The sequence below is a fragment of the Thamnophis sirtalis genome, unplaced genomic scaffold, assembly GCF_051295495.1.
Source record: "Thamnophis sirtalis isolate CommonGarterSnake01/CBP01778 unplaced genomic scaffold, rThaSir2_p1.2 scaffold_4, whole genome shotgun sequence".
Lineage (NCBI taxonomy): Eukaryota > Metazoa > Chordata > Lepidosauria > Squamata > Natricidae > Thamnophis > Thamnophis sirtalis.
In genome coordinates, this window is record NW_028261384.1 from 110,102,000 (window position 1) to 110,126,983 (window position 24,984).

Consider the following 24,984-nt stretch of genomic DNA (forward strand, 5'->3'; position numbering starts at 1 on the left):
TAGGGCCGCATACAAGTCGAATAAACCACTAAACCACTAAACCAGAGAGAGAGATCCAATCCAGTCCAACCTCGAAGAGTTATCCAGGGCTGGCAGCCATGTTCTCTCCATCTCTTTCCCTCTCTCACACACACACAAACAGACACAGGTTCCTCACCCTCCCACCATCCCTGAGGCAGCCACACCCCTTTACTAACCTGCTGTCAACTTCTAAAGTGTTGCCATGACTATTATCAGCTTGGCATTTGAGGAGGATTCCATGCATACCTTCAACCAGAGTTGGATCTCATATTTCTACAACCTAGTTCATGAATATGAGGTATGATGCATGACAGAAGGGAGGAGATAGAGGAGTAAAGTTCAAATGCAATTAAGTGAAAGCCAGTTTAGGCTCCACAGAAGATCAAGCCAAGTTGTTGATTCTAATAAATGAATGTTTTTGGTTTGAACTTTGTCTCAAGGCTAGTAAATTAATCAGGTCATTTCTTGGAAACTTCACACCTGCTTACCTGCTCCATTCTCAACTGCCATGTGGAGGGTAAGAAAAGTAGTCTGTGGGACTACTTCCAACTTTGTGAGACTTTTTATGTGAGAAGTCGGAAGGTCTGAATTTCTGGTATGCTTTTCACCATGGTCGCACAGATTAATTTTCTTGTCTTGGAGAATGGAGCTGAAAAGCAGGTTAGTTAAGGGATGTGGCTCCCCTGGAGAGGAGGGAGGGTTTAGCATGGGTGGCCTGGCTGAAGGGCCTTCAGGTAAGCTGGTGTGGAACCTTGATTCATCCTCCACCCCCACACCCCAGCACCTTGATCCATTCTTTGCAACGTGCAGCCTCTCACAGTAACAAGAATTGCAGGCAATCCCTGCACCTGCCTGCTTCTCAACCAGTTGCTGCATGGTAGGCGGGAGCTTCCTGTCCATTAGAAAGAAAGGCTGGGTTGCATAAAGGGGCTTCCCCTAGACTTTCTCAAGAACTGGGCTGCAAGCTCCATCCCAGGAAGCCTCAATTGGGGCCAACCTCTTGGCAACTGATTGAGGTAAGACTGTTCCTGAAGGGGGCACGAGGCACATGGGGCCTCCTGCTGCTTTTGCAGCCTCAGTTGGCTGCAAAAGAAGCCATGATTCTTGCCACCTATTCTACCCACCTTGCTGAGCACGGCAGGGCTTCCTTCCCCTTGTCCCCTTTATGGATGCAACTTGGGAGATGGGGCAGGGTGTGGTGTGGAAGAAACAATATGAGCATCTTGCCTGACTTCCAGTTCCATTGGGTTTCTTGCCATTGACAGAACTGGAAGTCAGATAAAACCTGTGTCTCATTTCTCTCTTTCCCCACCTGCCATGCCCAAGTTGTACCCCAAAATAGTAAGACATCTTTGACAATAAGGCCAAGCACTTATTTTGGGATTCAAAAAAAGAAAGAAACAAGAGAGAGAGAGAGAGAGAGAGAGAGAGAGAGAGAGAGAGAGAGAGAGAGAGAGAGAGAGAGAGAGAGAGAGAGAGAGAGAGAGAGAGAGAGAGAGAGAGAGAGAACTTATGAGCCTAACATTTTGGTTGCGAAGCAAGAGCATTGTTAAGTGAGTTTCACCACATTTTACAAGTTGGCCATGCCCACCCAGTCACATGACTGCCAAGACACTTCCACCTGGTCACATGACCACCAAGCCACTCCCACAAAATAGTCCACACCTACAGAATAGGTTCTAAAAAAAATTGAAACCCACCAGTGGCCTGGACTTACTGTCACCTCTGGAGCTTCTCCAGAGTTTTTTTTTCTTTGCTGGCACTTTGCTGGAGCTTGACTTTCTTAAAGGGGGAGGGTTGTTTTAAGCTTTTTACACTGTTTTTTACTCCCCTGTTGGAGTTCTTCCAGATGGGATACAACAATCAGCATTTTGAAGAAATAATTGAACAATGAAAGAGAGCTGCCGGAAAGAAGTTTTTAATGACAAGGAACCAAAATGAGTAAAATTCAGCAAGGCTTCTTGGCTAGCTAGATAAATTGACATTCAAACATGAGTTTATATACCCTTTCTCAGTTTTGGTCTAAAATTGGATTTTGGTGATGTTTAAACCTGTGTTTATTGATGGGATAATTTTTCCTATTCGGCTTTGTTTGGAAGGGGAAAAAACTAATCACTGTTCCTGAAAAGAAACTGCGTTGAGGAATCTGGCTAGTTCCTGTGTCTATTTGTTCTGGTAATTGCTTTAACAAGCAACAGCTATTATGTTTGCTCTTTTGCTACATTCTAGCAGCTATTTATTTTCTTTGTAATTAGGCTTATTTCAGTTAATAGACTGCTTACATTCTATTACAGACTATACAGATATGCTTCCATTGATTCTCACTTGGCCTATTATTTTCTGATGATAAGAGGGTAGAAGTCTATCAATATAGTTGTCTTTTCCAATATTTTTTTAAAAAGTGGATGGATCATCATATCTCAGTAATTGCTTAAATTCCTCCATATAATTATTCTATATTGCACCAGTAGCTCTTCCTGATCTGTGCAGTACATCTTCTACAGCCCAATATGCCATTCTCAACTCTGTGCTCATTGTAGTCATTCTGTTTAGGTAAAGAAATATATCTGATATGATCACCAATAGGACACAGGTTGTCTAGTATACAACTAAATATAAAGAAGCAAACAACCAAACATAATAAAACATTATTTTACCAAACAAGTGAAATAATTGTTGAACATTTAATTTTTTAATGGATTTCTCATTTGTCCAGTCATAAGGTAGAGATATTGCAAAATCAAAATACATATACATATACAAAGATACTTTAATACATTTCTCATTGGATTTTCTTATTATGTACAATTTACAAGCAATTTTCCATAAGGCAACCGAACATTAGATTATTTTTAAATATATTTCATTAATGCTTCCTTCTAATGGGTTTGGGGGGGATGTATATATAAACACAGAGATATAAAAAGAGAAACAGGCACACACCTTTATCTAAAAGCTTAATCTGAAATGCATAACATTCCACTCAATTGTTTAATATAATTTTCTTAATTCTAATTTCATATGTTTAGTTAGATCTTAGTTCAGAGTTTCTATCTTGAGAATTAAAGTAGTATACAAAAGACATAATTTCTAGTTAAGGTACAACTGGAAGAGATTACTCAATTTCATAATAAAATAAATTAAAATAAAATAAACCAGCTGACATATGATTTGTCAATGTAACCTACTGTAATATGTAAGAATGTGTGGGATGTTTATCAAAATTTTATTGCTACTTTTCTCTTTTCTGTTAAAATAAAAACAAATTATTTCATTTCAAACCTCAAGAACATTGAAAAGAACAACATTCATGTCCTTGTTTCCCATAGTAAAGTTTAATGAATTTAAAATGAATGTAATAATAATGGAATACAGATTTGTAGCTATGAAATCAAGAGGAATGTCAGAGAACTAGTTTGGTGAGGTGGTTAAGGTGCTATGCTAGAAACTAGGAGCACATGAGTTTAATTTTTGTTTCAAACATGAAAACCAGTTTGGGTTAATCACTTTCTTATAGCCCAATCTTCTCCCCTTATTGTTGTGTATTAGGAAATCAGTAAAATTAGTTATAATTTTGTAAGTATTTCTTATACGTGTCATTATTACAATAGTACACAAAAGAAAACAAAAAACTAAATTAAATTACTGTCAAATTCATTTCATCAATCCTAGTTTTTAAGGTTATATATAAAGTGAAAATGAGGCTATATGGCAGCAATCAAATACATGGGCAATTGGTTCTTTTTAACCAAGAAACGATATCAAATCAGCAAATAATGGATGATATACTTTATTGTTAGTTCAATCAAGTACAATGTGCAAATCATATATAGTAAGCAAAATAATACCCAATCACTTACAAGTTCTCAGGAGCTCCTTACTCACCAAGCTCCTTACTGGCCAATTTCCACAATACCCAATGCCAGGTTCTGTGCAGAAACTCTCAATAAAGAACAACTCAAAACTTGGCATCATGCTTCATGGTCCTGCTATGGTCATGAGACTGCAAGACCTGATCTGACCCAAAATTCTGACAAATTCACAGGTTTGCAGCTATACGAAGATCTCCCCTGCTCATCATTTATTCAGCAAACAAGAGTGGAAAGCAAGCAGGTTAGCTTGAATATAACACTAAACATCTAGAGTTTTATTAATTTGAGGGGAAAATAAAAATATGGCATTAAACTTGAAATACAGTTGTCTTATGCCTTGCCATTTAATCCTTTTTTCTCAATACATACACTGTAAACATTCTCTTCATTTATATGTTGATTATATGATGCATATTGTAAGTTAGCCAAGAAATAATTGCCTAGAAAATTGTGCAGATCTGTTCATGTAGTCACCAGAAATCATGGTGACAGCAATAAGAGATATTCCTGGATATGTTAAATAGAGATGTTCAATTATAGAAATGAAAAAAAAATCTTTTCTATTATAAGATAACATAAGTGAAAATTAGTTTTTTCTCTTTTTCACTTGATGAACAATAGATGCTGCTTTAAAAAGAAATAAACTTCAGATCAAAACACCTTGAAACAGCAGCTTTGATCTTCTTGTTTCTCATACTGTAGATTATTGGATTCAACGTAGATGGAATAATGGAATACATAATTGTAATTATGAAGTCAAGGTGAGATGGACTGTCAGTTAAGTCTCTTAGGTAAGCAAAGCAAGCAGTAAACAAAAATAGGGAGAAGACTGTAAGGTGTGGTAAACAAGTAGAAAATGACTTTTTCCTTCCTCTGTAGAAGGAATTTTCAGCACAGCAGAGATGTCCACATACTGTAAGTAAAAATCACAAAGACAAAGCAACCAAATCCTAATGTAGAACTGAACATTGTAATTCCAATTTCAGTTAAATATAAACCAGGGCATGCAATCTTAAGTAAATATGGTGTTAGATACTAGCTTCAGCTATAATGGTTTCCACCAAGGTCCTGTGTTCCGGTGGGAGCAGAGGTTTAATCTCATTGGTCGAAAAGTCTGACAGCTCCCTATAAAATGGCTGCTGTCAGACTCAACCTTCGCTGGATTGTACATAGTTGCTCCTGAGTTAATAAAGAGCTGTTGTTACCATTAGCCTGTGTGTGCCTTTCCATTACCTGATCTAACATATGGGATTTCACAATAGAACTGATTGATGTTAGAACAGAAAGGAATAGTGAATGTTGCAGTAATGTGTAATATGGCATTGAGAAAGCAGGCAATCCATGCATTGCCAACCATTTTGGTGCACTCTTTCCTGTTCATTATCATTTCATATTGTAAAGGATTACAAACGGCAATATACCGATCATATGCCATAATAGTAAGGGGGGAAACATCACAGGCTAAGAAAAAGAAAAACAAGAGAACCTAACAAACACGTCCTGAATAAGAAATGTATCTTATATTCATAAGAAAATTAAAAACAGTTTTAGGAATAATGACTGAAACTGAACCAATATCTTGTATATCTAAATTCATCATGAAAAAATACATGGGAATATGAAGATTGTGATCATAGACAACAGCAATAATAATGAGAAAATTCCCAGTTACTGTCGTTAAATAAAGTATCAGGAATAAAGATAAGTAAATAAATTGTACCTCCCAAAGTTTTGAGAAATCCAAAAGAAGAAATACAGAAATGTCATTATCCATTCTTAATTATGACAACCTTAAAAAAGCAAGGGAAATTTAATACAAATCCTTTGAAGTATTTTAAAAAGTAACTGATTAACATTCACTAAACATTATACTAAATCTTGATCTTACAATATTTAGAATAACACAATTTACATTTCTCAATTACAATGACGTGCGGTCAGCTTTATGGCTGGTGAGGCACTTTTTAGACTTGTGGACTTCAACTCCCAGAATTCCACAGCCAGGCATGCTCAGTTCTGATTTAAAGCAACAGCATTTTCCCCCCTTGCAAAATAAGTTTTCCCAACATGGTTGTTCATATCTCAACTGCAATTGAGTCTATCCATCTCTTATTCTTTTTCCTTCTAATTTTTTTCAGTCTTATATACTTCTTTAAAACATTTTGACTTTGCGTAATGTACTCAAAATATAAGAATCTGAACTGCCACTTGTACATCATCTGAGAACTCTTAATTGATTTGTTTTAATGGTTCATTTATTTGCTTTTTAGCTATCCATGGTATTTTCAAAATTATTTTCCAACACTAAAGTGAAAAGAAATGTCAATATATCTATCCTGTTTCTCTCAAATCCAAGTTTGTTATATGAAGATCACTAAGGAACGCCACTGTTTATACATTTCTGATTTTTGCAGAGGTAGATATATCACAGTATCCATATATCTTTTTCAAACCTTTCAAACCTTAAGTCACAGTATATTTCTTGATTGCTGGTTCCTGTACAGGTAATCCTTACAACTATTTATTTACCAGTTCTCTCAAAATTGCAATAGCATTGAAAAGTGACTTATGATGGCATATATTTATCACTGTTGCACTGACCTAGAGTCATAGGATCACCATTTGTAACCTTCCCAGCTGGCTTCTACATGTAAACTCAATGAGGAAAGCTACATTTGCTTAATGGGTGCATGAGTCACATGACGACTGCAGTGATTCACTAAACAACTGTGGCAAAAAGGTTGTAAAATGAAGCAAAACTCACTTAACAACTGCCTTGCTTAGCAATGGAAATTTTGGGCTCAACTGTGATCACAATTCACAGGCTTAATAGATACCTTTCACCCTGGCTTCGTTGATAATGGAAAAGAGCCTGTGGCCTAATGGCTAAGATGTCTGCCTAGTATGTAATATAGCCCAGGTTCAAATCCCAGTAAGGGTATGGCTAGCTGATGAGAGCTAAATAGCTTGAAATAGATCTATACTAGTCTCCCTTTATTTATTTATCAGCACAAATACAACAAAACACACACACACACACACACACACGTGTGTGTGTGTGTGTGTGTGTGTGTGTGTGAGAGAGAGAGAGAGAGAGAGAGAGAGAATTGGTTACAAAGAGCTTTCATGCATCCCTTCCACAGTCATCACCTACAATTCATATCAAGTTATATATTTTAAATTATATATATATATATATATATATATATATATATAGATAGATAGATAGATAGATAGATAGATAGATAGATAGATAGATAGATAGATAGATAGATAGATAGATAGATAGATAGATAGATAGATAGATAGATAGATAGATATATATATATATATATATATATATATATATATATATATATATATATATATATATATATATATATATATATTACTGTCATCATACCTCAATCTTCATATGATTATAATTGTTTTTACGTTTAAAATATTCCAAAATTTAAAGCAAAACCACATGATGGCATTCCGTTATCTATTTTCAATATCATCCAGCACATTACATCTTTATAACACTTTCTAAATAAAAAATAATTATGTTTAATAACAAAGTTTCTAGACCTCCTTTCTTAATCACTGTTTACAATTTATATCCAATTTCCCTTTTATCATGTCAATACAAATATTACATAATTATCATTATCAATCATTTATTTAACAATATCCATCTTCTTAGTTGATGTTAGAGATATGTTGAGATATGATAGTTTTCATATCTCAAACTGTGTCTTTCCAGTAATAGTGCAGTCTTATGTCTTGCCATTTGTGGAATTAATCTTCTGGTTATTTCCTTAATCATATTTGTGTGAACTTCTCTTCACAACTTATTGCTTTTTACATATCTTGTAAAATCTCGACACTCCATCAGCTTCTTTAATCAGCTTATCTTTTGTTATTAATAGTGCTTTTGTCAAAGTTTCTCTCCTTAAATCCATCAATTCTTCTCTTTTTTCTTCTTCTATACTTTGAAATTTGGGGTAGAGATCCTTTCCATCAATCTTCCCTTTCCATGTTGTACTCTTTCCATCTCCAATTACACTCAGTTCACTGTCAGTATCCACAATTAACTTGCCTCTTTGTTCATTTTTCCCTTGGGTTTTTAGGACTCTAACCTCCACTTTTTCCATTTGCTGGATATCTTCAATTTTTCTATCGAATTTTACTGCATTACAATCTATATTTTCCAATCTCTTCTCAATTCTCTCTGTTGTTTCTAATAATTTTTGAATTTCAAACATAATCTGTTGTAATGTTATGCTTTCTTTTTGGTGTTGTGCCATTCTTCCAACTAGTAAACACTGCCACTTTAGTTTCAAAACAAGGTTTTGTTTTCACTTCTCTCCAGCTACCAAAGAAGCATCCAAAGAGCACCTGTATAAACAGCCCATGCTCTTCTCCTTATCTCTTCTGTAAACAAGCTTAAGCCTTTGAAGTGCAAAGTCAAAATGACCAAATAGAAAAAAGAGAAAGCAATATTTCCACGACTCAATCTCCAACCTCCAAGTGGCAGTGTAACTTCTTTCCCATCTGATGTTACTACCCTCTTTATATTCCTTTTATATCTTCTTTATATTCCAGGCTTAAAAGAAACAATTCTTAAATGGAGCAAAATAAAGAGGAAAAAATCCATCCAAACCAATATTATAAACATAAAGAAAAAGATTTAATCCATAGGTAAAAAAAAGAAATAGAAGAAAAACCAATACTTTCACTTTTAAAAGTAGGAAAAAGATAACATGCTGTCCAATATAGCTTATTTTTGCCGCTTATGTTCTTTTCTTTGCAAGTTTAATTTAGCTTTGATTTTTTGGGGGGGCAGTCTCTTTTATAATAATAAAATTTCCTCACCAGATGGACACACTTTCTCTTTCCGCTTTCCTCCCATTGTGGAGCTGTCCCAACTTCAGCAGCTTTTGGCTGCACTTTTGTCACCGGCAAGAAGAGATTCTCTTGGATAAATCAGGGACTTTGTGATGTCCCTGAGATCAACAAGGCATACTCTTCCCTCTCACTGTCTCTTTGGGATAGTTTAGGTCCAAAAGGACAGTCCAGTGGCAAAAAAAAAAATCAACTGCGATCTTGGAGCTCCAAGATTGCACATTGTACCACTGCGACGTCAGCTCCTGTCACCCTGTCTGCCTTTTTGGTTCAACTATTTACACTTCAATATTTGCACTGTTAACTTGAAAATTGGTTGTTCTTCATGTTGCCATTGGTTTGTTATTCTTTATATTTAATCATTATATTTTTCTTTCTTCTTTTATTATTAGAAGTTGTAGATCATGTGCATTTTCAATTTTCAGGCTAGCATAGTGCAGGTGATTGAAAAGTCTCCTCACAATTTTAGAGCCACTCTCCTTTGCTTCCAATATAGTTTCCTTCAATATATATTCCACAAAAATGTGTAAACTATTAATTCCAAAGAAGACTTTATTAATTAAGAATGTTGATAGAACATATTTCTGTTTTATATAGATTTCATAATAGTTTTAAAAATGGGAAAAGTGTGCTTTGTTATACTATTAAATGAGTATGTGATACATCTAGGCGATCTGCATGAATGTGATAAGTTAATTGCTGGAGGGAGTTTTGCATCTTTCTTATTTATTTTTATGTTATTGTTTGTCTGGGTATTATATCTAAATAAGTAATTAATTGGTTGAATGTATATACATTGCTGTTTTGTATATACATTTGTTTTTGTATATGGATCTTTCTGTCAATTTTTTCAAAAATTTTGAATAAAGAGAGAGATGATAAGAGTGAATTAAAAAAAGGAAGAAAGGAGTATGTTTCTTTAACCAAATTGATCTTTTTGTTATATTTTTACTAAAGGGATATGGAATAAATCATTGATATTATATTGAAATTTAGAAGAAAAGGGTAATGAACTTGTTAGATACTATTTCTCCAAACTTTATATTTTTATTTATAATTCTTTTGTAAGTTTGTAATATTTGAATCAATCCTGAGATCATACTTACTTACAAATGTGAATTGCTGATACATACATTACAATTGTAGGGAAAGGCTACTTGACACTACTTTCATGAAGTAATGCCAATAGCTTTTGACTTATATTTCTCCCATAGTGCTTTACAGCACTTTCTGGGTGGTTTACATTATAAACATTATTTGCATATTGTCCTCAACTATATGGGTCCTCATTTTAATGACCTTTGAAGAATGGAAGGCAGAGTGAACCTAGACCCCCATTAAGAATGAACTCTTGACTATGGTCAGTTTTTTTCCTGAAATACTGCTGCTTAATTTTTGTGCCACTGGGACACATTTCACTACATTAATTGAAAAACATATCACAATATTAGTTGAATATTAGTTAATAGAAGTGTCTGCATAATCTCTTTACCCTTATCTTAATCATATTTGTTGTTTCTATAAATTAAAATGCCATTCTTCCATTTTGCTAATACTTAATTCAAATACTAATATTTGATATTTTTTTGTTGTAAGATATTTCCAGATTCTCATTACTAATGAACAGCATTATGGTCATCAAGAGTCAGAGGTAACTCAGTGCACCATAACCATCTCAATCTTAACAGAGATAAATCAAATCTCATAAATGAATTTTAAAAAAAATGGACTTTATATAATGTTTTGGAAAGTAGAAAATTGTTGGGAAAATAATTATTATTTGTATCTTGTTTCATCTCTTACTTTTCCTTATTTGAAAATAAGATTATTCACAGCCCATTCTCATTAAAAAAACAATAATTTCTGACCAGAAAGTCTTAAAATAGCAACTTTGATGTCTTTGTTTCTCATGCTGTAGATTATTGGATTCAACATAGCTGGAATAATGGAATACATTATTGTTATTATGAAGCTTGGATGTGATTCACTGTCAGCTGTAGGTTTGAGGTAAGCAAGGCAAGAAGTAAACAAAAATAAGAAGAAAACAACCAGATGTGGTAAGCAAGTCGAGAAGGCCTTTTTCCTTCCTTGAACAGAAGGAATTCTCAGAACAGCAGAGAAGACATGCACATAAGTAACAATAACAAAGGCAAAACAACCGGTTGATAACATAGCAGTAAATATTTGAAATCCCGTTTCAAATACATATAAATCAGAACAGGCAATCTTAAGTAAATATGGGACTTCACAGAAGAACTGGTTTATACTCTTAGAGCAGAAAGGAGTCATAAAAGTGAAAAGAGTTTGCAATGAAGCATTGATAAGGCTGGCAGTCCATACACCGGCAATCATCTTGCTGCAGGCTTTCCTGTTCACCATCATTTCATAATGTAAAGGATTACAAATGGCAACATATCGATCATAGGCCATGACAGTAAGGAGGGAAATATCACAGCTTAGGAAAAACAACAAAAACATGACTTGGGCAACACACCCAGAGTGAGAAATAGTTCTTACATTTGTAAGAAAATTAAAGAGAGTTTTGGGGATAATGGCTGAAACAGAACCAATGTCTTGCATGGCTAAATTCATCAGGAAGAAATACATGGGGGTATGAAGATGGTGATCACAAACAACAGCTGAGATGATGAGAAGATTCCATGATACTGTCATTAAATAGAGTATCAGTAACAAAGTAACATGCATAATCTGTAGCTCCCAAATCTTTGAGAATTCCCAGAGAAGAAACTCAGAAGTATCATTATCCATTCTTAAATAAAACACTCTAGAAAAGAAAAAGAATTGTTAAAATACTTCCTATTCAGTATAGTTCAGAGTAAGTTGCAGAAAGATGGATCAGATTTTAATGAACATCATATTAAAACTAACATTATTGAAATATTCTGAGTGTTGTGAAAATCTATTTTCTTAAAATTCAGGATTACTCAGAGATATTTGAAATTATTTATTTAATTAAAACAATTTTCCAACATTAACTTCATTGGAACTGAAAGCCAAAGCAAAAAATATTGCTTTCATCAAGTCAAATAAAAGCTCCTGGGAAGTTAGAATTGAATGCATGTATATTCAAACATGTCAATATAACAATAATTGAGGTTGCCCCTCTTTTTTTAAACACTTTCTTCCTCTTGAACATAGTTCAGGCAGTAGTATACACTATAACTATTTGTCATTATATATGATAGAAAAGGAATTGAGATTTTACAGGAATAGCTGTGGGATTCTATGTTTGAGTTTTGTAAATTCAAAATTGTAATATGTACTGAACTCTTCTATTGATTGTTTAAAAATAACTTACTATGGTTGGGATTAACCATATTAATTATTTTGGTACCTGTAGATGGAAATAATTTTTGTTACATTGTTTTTAAGTCCTAAATGAACTGTGGGATTTGAATTATGACATTCATTATACCTGTCAATCCTTTGAATTAACTTCTCATTTAAATCTAGATCTTAATAATATGCATATTGAAAAAAAAATGGCTTAAAATCAGAACCTCCTTTCTATTTGGCAACATAATTTGAATTAAAATATATGGTCAGCTTGTTTACCAAGTGAATGAAAATGTTTTAAAGAGTCAATTTTAAATACTGACAGAGCCCTAGTTTTTAAGGTTATATATAAAGTGAAAATGAGGTTATATTTCAATAGATTAAAGGAAAATTGAAATTAAATTACATGAGACCACGGAAATCCTTCTTAGTCAGCCAACTGAATAATTAATCTGAATAATTGAAGAATATCTGTGCAATAACTGAGGGTGGAAGTGGAGAGGAGAACTGGGAAAAGTTATTGTTTGCTCTATTTGAATAATTTACAATGTTTTAAGTTCTGATGTTGTTTATTTTCATCTCTCCACTTAAACACAAGTTACTGAAGAATGATTTAGGCAGCCAACTATAACCTTCATTTTTGGGAATTTTAATTGCAAAGAAAAGGGAAGGCATATGAATATTTAAATGAAGAAAGGAACAAATAATTTATAATTTGAAATAAATATAGGTAAATGACTCACCATCTCAATTCTTGTTTATTCATGTAGATTGCTTTACTTTGTTCTTGTTTTCCTTCCAAAATCAGTAAAATTTTATACTATACTGTAGCTTCATAAGATTTTCTCTATTTTTTCTTGCCATTTCTCCAAGGATTTTTTTTAAATAACAGTCTCAGTTAATAGTATATTGTAAATAACCTGTGGGGAGCAGGATGGATTTAAAAATAAAATAAAATACATTGCCCAAGTGTCTTTATTATTATAATGGGAGGGAAATGACTAATTTGTAGGCTGAATAATTAAAAACTCATCAGCAGTTAATCTGACTTTATCAGATTTGTGAAAGTCTAGACTGTCCCAATTTTATAATGTTTTACTTTTAAGTTAAGGATGATATGTTATTAACTTCTTCTATCATTTATTTTGCTGTTCTGGAGTAATTACTGTTACTTAATAATCAGAAGAAATCATGCAGCACATTGTACAATTGTAATTAGAAAATTAGATTTTTGATTTTTTTAAAATAATGAAAGGATAGTGACATGCAGCATAATTTTGATGTTTTGTGACATACTGTAAGTGATCCCTAAGAAAAGCTTGTCGGCTCATTTTCTGTTCATTATCTTGAATATTGAATATTTTGCTGAGTGAGAGCTGTTCCTGGCCATATTTTGGAGACATTGCAATCATAATGGGAAGACTGATTGTGAAAATACAATAAAAAGAGATTACACTTCTAAGTGATGTAAGATCTTTCTTCCTCTCTCATACACATTCAGTATATTTCAAGAAAAATATTGCACAGTTTGTCCTTCATACGTCAAAAAGTAAGGTAGTTGTACTGCAAACTCAGAGAAGCTGCCACAATTTTTCCAAAATTTTATTTCCTCAGAAATGGTGGCTCCTGGATTTTGAATACATTCTGTAAATTATCCTATTTGTATGAAATATATTCAGTATGTTGCCTTCCTGGAGCAAAAATCAAAGATGTAGCTGAAAATAATCAAACCCACAGATTATTACTCCTTTCTCATCCTTCACATATGAACGAACAACACAAAAATGAACTTTAAAACAATACAAAGAGTTTATGAATAGTTAGGCAAAATAGTTAAGGTGTTAGGAGCACAAGTGGTGTTTTCACCTATACTTACAATGATAGGTCAACTTCCAATATGAGAACTAAGGTTTTTGGAAATTAATAACTTGTTCAGGAGTTAATGCCAGCAAGAGAACTTTGGATTCCTAGACCATGGTATGCATTACTTCCATGTCAGAATTTTGGTAGGGGATAGGATGCACCTCACAAAAACTGGGAAGAATGTTTTGGAATATAATTAACTCAATTTATCATGAGGACTTTAAACTAAAAATGAATGGGTAGGGTAAACAATATTTAGGATTTCTAGGATAATCTGCAGGATCTTTGGAATTTAATTTGAAACATAAACCCCAACATAAAAAATCACCCAACGATGGAAAGAAAAATGGAAGAATGATTGAAAAAAGTTGCAAATTAGGAGATAAAATAAACATACTCATGAGCCATTAAGAACTCAAATCTCTATATACTAATGCTCAAGTTTAGGGAACAAAATGGGGGAAATTGAAATACTAGTACATAAAGGCAGATATCATACAGTTCTCATTAGTAAAACTTGGTGGGATGAAGCTAATGTCTGGAATGTACTGATGGAATGATAGAAACTATTCAAAAGAAACAACCTAACAAAAGAAGAAGTGGAGTTGCATTGTATATAAAAGATCTCTATATCTCTACAGAAATGCACAAAATTAAGGAATGGAAACCTCCTAAATTCCATATGGATCAATATTTTAAAAAATGACATTGTTAAAGGCATTTATTACAGACCACCAACCAAAGAGAACTTTTTGCTATAAAAATAACAAATGTAGAAACATTTCACAGTTGCCAATTCTCTGTGTTGACATTTCATGCAGAGCAGCGGTGGAGCCGGATCTCAGATTACAGTAGCTGGGTTGAAATGAATGAAGCTATGATTTATGACAGGTTGAAGGGAGGACAGAAACATGGGCAAAAGCAAATAAAAAAAGGAAAAAAGATGGCTGCAAATAAGAAATACCTAATGAAGAATGCTTAATGAAGCTGTTAATGAATCACTGCTTTTTGTATTACAATATTCGGTCACTTATTATGAAGCAGGCATCATTAGGGTACTTTATAGACAGCCATCTTTCACTTTTAAATATCGGGGGTGTCAAACTCAGAAGACCATGGCAAAAGGCCAGCTATCCAAACAGAGCTGGAGAGCAGCTATTAGGCATCAAAGCTGAGATGAGAGAAGCAAGAGGAGATAAGTAATCAACCCCTAAAAACAGCTAAAGCCAGGCCCGCAAAGCCCCAAATGGAGCCCCTGTGAAGTTCCATAGCGCAACAGAGAGAGGAATTTGACAAGATCACCCTCCATGAAGAAAGGCCATTATGCATGCCAAAATAGAGGGGAGGAGCAGTGGATCCTCTTGAGATGATGAGAAGCACATGAGAACGCAGCCCCACTTCTCCACCCATTAGAAGGAAGATGAAGCCAGTGCCTCTCCCACATAGCAGGCAGGCTGCCCAGAGCAGACAATCTCCACCCTCCCTCTGAATTAGAACTGAGGAGTATCTCAGACATATCAAATGCAAGCATACAGAGGCCAACAGGAGGAGGGAAGGGCACTGCTGATTAAACCACCCCAATTTAGAGGAAAGTTTGATGGGAACTCAGACCAGTTAACCCTATTCCTTGACTCAGCTGAGGCCCACCTGGAATGCTATGGACACCTCTACTCATCCCCCAGAACCATAGTGAATACTATCGCAGAAGGATTAGAGGGAGAAGCAAGGGAATGGCTAGCAGCCCTCCACAAGAGGAGAGCCCCCTCACAACTGCAAAGCATAGATTATTTCCTATGACTGCTAGAAGTCAGATTTGAGGAGGTGGAGGAGGGCCTGTATGCGGATGATGAGTTCAGTGACCTAAAGAAAAGGGTCCCCCCCATCAAAGAGCACATCCACGAATTTAGGAGAGTCATTGAAAGGCTACCCCCTTTACCAGAGCATCTGTTAGTGTATTTTTTCAGAACAAGTCTGGACCAGCAGATTGCCCAAGTAAATGCCTACCGCGACATGCCAAACTGACTCTCTGAGTAGTTCCGAGTAGCAATAAAAGTTGACAGCGGGCTGCATGCCAACCACATAAGAAAGCAACCAGACACAAAAGAGAGAGGTCAACCTAACCGGAAACCACACAGCCGATGGAGAATCACAGCACCATAGTGGGCCCTGAGACCAGCCCTCCCTCGAAGTCCACTAAAATGCTACAGATGCAAGGAGATGGGCCAAGGAGATATAGCATCCATGTGCTCACTCCAAACCTGATGCTGTGGCCTGAGCTACTACTAGGGCATGACGGGAACGCGGTCACAAACGGGCTACCCATGCATCCTGGAAGGATGTAGAGGTCCCTCCCCAAATAGATGAAGGTGGGGAAAACACAAGGCAATAATGACCAGTCACCAGAATCCTACAGTGACAAGGGCAAAAATGACCCAATGGTGAGAGGACCAATTCGTCCTTTCCTTTTTCCAAAATGCCTCACAGTCCCAAAGACAGGAAGCCAGGGGGATTTTCAAGCCCTAATAGATTCAGGCTGCACTACATGCTTGTTTTTTTTGTTTACTTTATTTGTATGCCGCCCTTTTCCCTGAGGGGACTCAGGGCGGCTCACAATTCAGGGGGAGGGAAGGACAAACAAGTTACTTGTTTGAAGGACAAACAAGTTACAAACATGAAGACAATACATCAATAAAAAAACACAACAGTCATACTATTCGAGTGGGGTTGGAGTCTTTAGCCCCAGGCCTGTTGGGACAGCCAGGATTTAAGGGCTACGCGGAAGGTCTGGAGGGTGGTGAGGGTACGAATCTCCACGGGGAGTTCGTTCCAGAGGGTCGGAGCAGCCACCGAGAAGGCTCTCCTCCGGGTAGTTGTCAGTCGACATTGGCCGGCTGATGGAATTCGGAGGAGGCCTAATCTATGGGATCTTATTGGCCTAGTGGAGGTAATTGGCAGTAGGCGGTCTCTCAAGTACCCAGATCCAATACCATGAAGGGCTTTGTAGGTGACAACTAGCACCTTGAAGCGCACCCGGAGATCAACAGGCAGCCAGTGCAGCTCGCGGAGGATAGGTGTTACGTGGGTGAAACGAGGTGCACCCACGATCGCTCGCGCGGCTGCATTCTGGACCAGCTGAAGTCGCCGAATACTCTTCAAGGGCAGCCCCATGTAGAGCACATTGCAGTATTCCAGCCTAGAGGTCACAAGGGCACGAGTGACTGTTGTGAGAGCCTCCCGGTTCAGGTAGGGCCGCAACTGGTGCACCAGGCGAACTTGGGCAAATGCCCCCCTGGTCACAGCTGACAAATGATGTTTAAAGGTCAGCTGTGGGTCCAGGAGGACTCCCAAGTTGTGGACCCTATCTGAGGGGTGTAGTATTTGACCCCCCAGCCTGAGAGATGGAACACTTGGCCAATTAGTGGGAGGGAAGCACAGCAGCCACTCGGTCTTATCTGGATTGAGTAAAAGCTTGTTAACCCCCATCCAGTCTCTAACAGCTTCAAGGCCCTGGCTCATCACGTCCATCGCTTCATTGAGTTGGCACGGGGCGGACAGATACAACTGCGTATCGTCTGCATACTGGTGGTATTTTATCCCGTGCCGTCGAATGATCTCACCCAGCGGTTTCATGTAGATATTAAAAAGAAGGGGGGACAGGACCGAACCCTGCGGCACCCCATATGTTAGGGGCCTGGGGGTCGATTTCTGCCCTCCGACTAACACCGACTGCGACCTGTCCGAGAGGTAAGAGGAGAACCACCATAAGACAGTGCCTCCCACCCCCACCTCCCGCAGTCGTCGCAGAAGGATACCATGGTCGATGGTATCGAAAGCCGCAGAGAGGTCAAGGAGTACCAGGATGGAGGCATGGCCTCCATCCCTGGCTCTCCAGAGATCATCGGTCAATGTGACCAAAGCGGTTTCTGTGCTGTAGCCAGGCCTGAAGCCTGACTGGAATGGATCAAGATAGCTGGCTTCCTCCAAGGACCGCTGGAGCTGAAAGGTCACCACCTTCTCAACAACCTTCCCCACAAAGGGGAGGTTGGAGACTGGACGATAGTTGTTTAGAACGGCTGGGTCCAGAGATGGTTTCTTCAGGAGGGGTCTCACCACCGCCGCCTTTAAAGTGGGGGGAAAGACCCCCTCCCATAGGGAGGCGGCAACAACCGCCTGGAATCAGCCCCGTGTCACCTCCCTGCTGTTTACAACCAGCCAGGAGGGGCACGGGTCCAGCACGCATGTGGAGGCACCTACAGCTCTCATGGCCTTGTCCACGTCCTCAGGGCTTGATCAACCTGACCACAGTCCTGAAACTGGGGAGCAGAGCAAAAACACGGGGCCACCAAATCTGGTTTGAACAGGTCGACGGGTCCCTAATGGGGGAAGCCTATGCCACCTACCTGACTGAACCAGTGAGACTAGAACTAGTGGATCACTGGGAAGTAATTCAATTCATAATAGCCCCCCAAATGACAGATGCAGTCATACTGGGACTCTCCTGGCTATACAAGTGGAGACCAACCATCTGGTGGCAAGGAGGTATCTGCAGGCTTAGGATAGAAAAGGGGCCCCAACCCCTTTTCCACCAGCAAGCAGAAATACCATCCAAGCAGGGAACCCCCAAAAGAGCACACCAGAACATTGGGCAGCCACATCCGATGAAACCCCAGAGACCAAACAGATCCCAGGGGAACATCAGGACCTTACTGAATACAGAATGCAACATTCTGCCGCCCCCCCCCCCATGGGGCAGATTGTCATCCCCGGAACAAAACTACTCAAACCCAAGCTGTATGCATGACACCCTTGGAAATGCAAGAAATGAGCAAATACATAGACAAAAACCTAGCACGGGGGTTCATCGAGCCAGCCAAGCCACAGGTTGCAGTGCCAGTCCTCTTCAAAGAAAAAAAAGACAGAACTGTGTGTGGACTTTCGACAGATATATGGTGTGTGCGTACACAACCTATAATTACTCCCTCTCATGAAAGATATGCTATCTCACTTGGCCAAGGGAAAAGTCTTCACCAAATTAGACCTCAGAGAGGCATACTACCGAATATGGATTAGGAAAGTAGATGAGTGGAAAACAGCATTCAACTTCCCCCTAAGGAGCTTCCAATTCAAAGTGATGCCTTTTGCACTACAGGGAGCCCAGCAGTGTTCATGCAGTTAAAAAACGAGGTGTTGAATGAGCACCTCTACAAGGGGGTCCTTGTCTACCTGGATGACATCCTCATCTACCTTGAGACCATGAACGACCACTTACTCCTGGTCCACCAAGTATTAGAAAAACTTCTGGCAGCCAACCTGTACATCAAGCTATCAAAATGTGAATTCCACCATGAGCGACTAGACTACCTAGGCTACCGAGTGTCAAATGAGGAAATAGAGATGGACCAGCCAAAGTTCAAGTTGTCCTAAGCTGGCAACCCCCTTGCACCCGCAGATAGCTACAAAGCTTCCTAGGGTTTGTGAACTTCTATAGGCAATTCATCCCCTCCTTTGTGAAAATTGCCAAACCCCTGATGGACCTTCTGAAGACAGGGAGTTCAGGAACAAAACCTCACCTGGGACAACCTCTACAGTGGGACTTAAGCTGCGAAAAGGCATTTGAGACACTAAAAGAAATGTTTGCAAAGGAGTCAGTGCTGACTCTGACCCCGAGCACCCCTTCATGATTCAAGCAGATGCCAGTGACATGGCAGTGGGAGTAGTGCTACTCCAAAGAAACAACCAAGAAAACCTACAGGCCTGCACCTAAACCTCCCACAAGCTCACAGACACAGAGAGATGATGGGCTGCATGGGAAAAGGAGGCTTTCATGGTGAGATGGGCACTGCTAACCTGGAGACACCTGTTGGAAGGGGACCAGAAACCATTCAAAGTCTGGACTGACCATAAGAATCTGGAGGCTCTTAGGACCCCACAGAAACTATCACCCAAACAAGTCTGATGGGCTCAATATTTCAGATGCTTTGACTTTGTACTAAAACACATTTCAGGGCAGAGGAACTTTCTTGCTGATGCCCTCTCCTGCATGCCCCAGTACAAATGACAACACTGTGACCAGCATAACCAACCAGAAGGTGACCTAACCATGAGACTCAAAACTGAACTGCTATCAGACCCTTGGTTCCAAAACAGCCAACACATTCTGATTAAAAGAGATGACTTTTCATGGAAGGGGATGCAACTCTATGTCCCAGAATCCCTACGCACTCTAATTCTCCAGAGGAGCCACAATGCAAAACCTGCAGGGCACTTTTGATTCCTAAAGAGATTACACTTAGCCCAGAGGTAGTTCTGGTGGCCCAAAATAAAGAAAGATGTGGACAGTTATGTGAAAAGTTGCACCATCTGCACCACAATGATGAGGTGACCAGGAAACCTCCCCGCATTGCTGCAGCCAATAGCAGAGCCAACGAGGCCGTGGGAGGAGATTGCAATGGACTTTATAGTAGAGTTGCCAAAAAGTGGGGGAAACATGGTGATTTGGACTGTAATAGACCTGTTCTCCAAACAGGCACACTTCATACCCTGTAGCGGACTACCTCAGCTCATAAGCTGTCCAAACTGTTCCTGAAGCACATCTACTGCCTGCATGGAGTACCTCGAAGAATTATCTCAGACAGAGGGGTCCAGTTCACAGCTAAGTTCTGGAGGGAGTTCCAGAGGTCCATTGAGTCATCCCAGGGCCTTAGCTCAGCTTTTCACCCAAGCACTAATGTGGGGGGGGGGGCAGAGAGACTGAATGCTATGAAAGAGCAGTACCTGAGGTGCTACATGAACTGGATCAGTAGTCCAACTGGGCAGACCTTCTGACCTTCGCTGAGGTTGCATACAATAATGCTGTTCACAGCAGCATAGGAATAACAGTGTTCAAAGAAGTGAACGGCATGGACTTCGTCCCAATGCCTGAGTATCCAAGTGGTGTCCCTTTTTCAGTCAGCTTGACTGACTTGATGTCAATGCTAAAAGCAGCCTGGGAGAATGTGAAAAAAGTGCTAGCTAAAGCAGCACAAACCTATAAGAAACAGGCAGATAAGCACCAAGCTCTGCAACGACCATTCCTGGTAGGAGAGAAGGTTTACCTCTCCACAAAATATTTGAGGTTAAGACTCCACAAAATATTTGAGGTTAAGACTCCTTAGCAAGAAACTGGGACCAAAATTTGGGGGACCATTCCCCATAGTAAAGATCATCAACCCAGTCTCACTGCAACTGAAACTGCCCCGACTGCTAGGGAAGGTACACCCAGTATTCCATAGCCTCTTAAAACCTGTGGTCGGATCCACTCTGAGACCACTGCCGCTGGAACCCCCGGGCCCTATGGTCATAGGAAGCCAAACCTATTATGAGGTGTAATACATCCTTGATTCGAGGTGGCACAGGAGGCAACTTTAGAACTTAATTAAGTGGAAGGGCTATCCCTTGTCAGAGGCATTTTGGGTAAAGAGTAGAAATATCCAGGCTGATCGCCTTATAGAGAGATTCCATGAAAAAATCCAAATAAGCCTGGGGGGAGGACGCAGCCTTGAATCCCATACTGGTACTCAAATTGTTTTTGTTTGTACAGATTGCCTTTGAAAAGTGAGGGGAGCCGGATGTCAACTCTCTGTGTTGACATTCTATGCAGAGCGGCAGTGAAGCCGGATCTCAGATTACAGTAGCTGGGTTGAAATGAATGAAGAATGCCTAATGAAGCTATTAATAAATCACTGTTTTTTGTATTACAATATTCGGTCACTTATTATGAAGCAGGCATCGTTAGGGTACTTTACAACAGTAGTATAACTAACTACCCTGTTATCAAATGGGAGATAAACTCTGAAAAAAGTGAGAGATTGAACAGATTCATAACCAACCTAGCTGATAATTTTGTCATCCAGAAGCTAGAAGGAAGGAATTAGAGAAAAAGCTATATTGGATTCTTACAAACAAAGAAGAAGTGATAGAGGGAGTTGAAGTTGCAGATAATTTTGGACGAGAATGAACATGTCATATTGGGATTTAATATAATGAGCCAATAAAAGTAAATGTGATCCGAGCATAAAAATTCTTAAAGTAGCCCTCCATGAACTTGCTTAGAATTGAATTTGACTTGAAGGAATCTTCCCATGTGAGATGGATACTTGAAATAAAATGTTGGCAGTCCAGTTTTGAAAATACTTCCATCAAAACTGAGAAACATGTTTCATACTCACCAGGAATTAGTGTTGGCTTAAGGGACCATAGCCACATCAACAAAGATGAAATGAAACTTATAAAAGAACAAAAGGAACATTATAAGCTAGAATAATTTGCAATAAATGTGATGATTATATCAATATACATTGTATGTCTATTTTTCCCTTTCCTGATCAAATGTATACATAGATAGGTAGACAGTTCATATTTTTAAAAAATTATATAATCTCTGACTAAGAAGTCTTGAAAGAGCAAGTTTGATGTCCTTGTTTCTCATGCTGTAAATCAATGGATTAGTCATGGGTGGAATAATGGAATACAGGATTGTAATTATGTAGCCAAGGTAGAATGAATTGACAGATATGTCTGATAAATAAGCAAAGAAAGCTGTAAACACAAATAGGGAGAAGACAAGAAGATGCGGCAGACAAGTGGAGAAGGCCTTTTTCCTTCCATTAACTGAAGGAATTCTCAGAACAGCTGAGAAGACACGTACATAAGTCAGAAGGACAAAAGTAAAACAAATTAGTGTTAATGTAGTACTGAAGATTAAAGCTCCAGTTTCAGATGCATACGCACCAGGACAGGCAAGCTTAAGTAAATAAGGGATTTCACAGTAAAACTGATGAATAATATTAGAACAGAATGGAGTAATAAAAGTGGAAATAGTATGTAATGAAGAATTGAGAAAGCTGGCAAACCATACACCACCAATCATTTTCATGCAAGCTTTCCTATTCATTATCATTTCATATTGTAAAGGGTTACAAATGGCAATATACCGATCATATGCCATCACAGTTAGAAGGTATACATCACAGCTCAAGAAAAACATGAAGAACATGACTTGGGAAACACATCCACGATGAGATATTGTCCTAATATTCATGAGAGAATTAAAAACAGCTTTGGGGATAATGACTGAAATGGAACCAATATCCTGCATGGCTAAATTCAACAGAAAGAAGTACATGGGGGTGTGAAGGTGATAGTCACAAACAACAGCAGAGATGATAAGAAGGTTCCCTGATAATGTCATTAAATACAATATCAGTAGTAAAGCTATGTGCATAACCCGTAGCTCCCAAATTTCTGAGACTTCCCAAAGAAGAAACTCAGATGTGTCATTATCCATTCTTAATAATACATTCCTAGAAGAAAAAGGGAAAAAAAGATTTGTTAAAATATTTCTGTTCAATATCATTTTGAATTATCTGTGGAATACTGCATTTTGTGGATATTAGATTAAAAACTGACTTTCCAAATTTATTCAAATATTGAATAAATTTGATTTCTATTTTCAACTGATTTCTATGACTATGCTTCCTTAAAGTTTAGGGTGATGACACATATTTTTAATCATTAATATCATGATTATCAAAACTTAGGGCATCATTTTATAGTCTTTTGTAACAATAATTCATCAGCACTGGGGATCTAAAGAAAGCAAATATTTCTTATTCAACAGATAGAAAGTGCTGGAATTTGGATTTGAATCCAACTATATTTAAAGATATCAATGTGATTTGGTTACCTTTGCTCTTCCTCTTTCTTTCTCTCTCATTTTTTAAAAAAAGATTCTTCATCTTTAACTGGCATGCTGTAACTGGCAAATACAATGTGCTACCTACTGGTTGAAATGAATTTAATATACCATAATACACAAGTTTAAATTGTCATATAAGAAGTTTTTAGCTTTTACTGGCATAACTCTAGAGTTCTGTATAAATTCTCCCCACCCGCTAAACTCTTTTCTTTAACTGTTGTAGAAGTATGATTATTTTGGTTTGGGATTTGCCACATTTGTTAATTTTAGCAAATGTGGGTTGTTTTTGTTTCATTATTTTTAAAACCATCATTGTAAACTTTCTTGGCAAATGGACCTTAATAAACTGAAATGTTTCAATTATGGCATTCATGTAAGAAAAATACATTGACTCTTTGTGTTCTCTACTTTGTTTTATGCAAAATTGAGATTTTAAAAATGCTTTCAAATCAGAGCCTTCAATTCTATTCTACAATTCTTTATCTGAATTAAGAACTATAGGATCACTTTGTTTAAAAAGTAAATGAAAATGTTCTAAGAGAGTCCATTTTAAATAGTGAGAGAACCTTACATTCCAAGCCCCCCCCCAAAAAAAACTAGTTTCTATACTAAAATGAGGATATAATCAAAATGGTTAAAGAAAAATAACTTGAAATTTATTAACAGTAAGCCATGGTAAATCTTAATACTCAGTCATTCTTCAGCCTTTAACCTGTTTGTATAATAACTGAAGGTGGGAGAGGCTTGGGAATTCTGGGGAAAGGTCTTGCTTTCTTACTTTACTCAATTAATCTAAGATGTATTACATTCTAACAATGTTTTTTTTTTCTACTGAAGAATCATTTCTCTGTAGATAGCTAACAATTCTGTATTCCAATCTGTGTTCAGTTGGAATCATAATTGTAAAAGAAAGGGAAGGAAATACCTATGAAAATTTAAAGGAACAAACAGAAAAATAATGAGCAAATCAAAATAAATGAATAACTCACCATTTTTGTCCATATGTAATCATACAGATTTCATTATTATTTTTTCTTATTGTCTTTCTAAAGCCATAAGATGTTATGCTGTGCTGAATTTCAATAAGATTTTTATCTAACTTCTCTTACTATTTCCCCAAAGAATAATGGGGGGGGGAGAATGCATGTCTCAATTAATAGTATAAATAAGTTACTGCGGGAAAGATAATTGTTTTTTTTTAAAGAAGCAAAAACTGCTTAAATGATTGCCCAAGTGCCTTTATTATAATAATTGAGAATTGGGGGAAGGGGAGGCAAGTAATTTACATGCTCATTAATATATGAG

At 37.6% G+C, this 24,984-nt stretch overlaps 2 protein-coding genes and 1 pseudogene across 2 annotated transcripts; all 3 read right to left on the reverse strand.

The window, feature by feature from the left end:
- Positions 1 to 4,522: 4,522 nt before the first annotated feature.
- Positions 4,523 to 5,667, reverse strand: LOC148046138 (olfactory receptor 14L1-like; annotated as a pseudogene).
- Positions 5,668 to 10,628: 4,961 nt separating this feature from the next.
- On the reverse strand, positions 10,629 to 11,556 carry LOC148046139 (olfactory receptor 14C36-like). Its single transcript, XM_087714541.1, has one exon. It carries the CDS (start codon positions 11,550 to 11,552, stop codon positions 10,629 to 10,631), a length of 924 nt encoding a protein of 307 aa, XP_087570667.1. The 5' UTR covers positions 11,553 to 11,556.
- Positions 11,557 to 22,335: 10,779 nt separating this feature from the next.
- On the reverse strand, positions 22,336 to 23,268 carry LOC148046140 (olfactory receptor 14I1-like). The gene has a single exon (XM_087714542.1). The coding sequence runs from the start codon at positions 23,266 to 23,268 to the stop codon at positions 22,336 to 22,338; it is 933 nt and encodes a 310-aa protein (XP_087570668.1).
- Positions 23,269 to 24,984: the final 1,716 nt, after the last annotated feature.

What these genes read in the sequence shown, in the direction of transcription:
- LOC148046140 (XM_087714542.1), bottom strand. Translation starts at nt 23,268, where the DNA reads ATGGATAATGACACATCTGAGTTTCTTCTTTGGGAAGTCTCAGAAATT.
- LOC148046139 (XM_087714541.1), bottom strand. Translation starts at nt 11,552, where the DNA reads ATGGATAATGATACTTCTGAGTTTCTTCTCTGGGAATTCTCAAAGATT.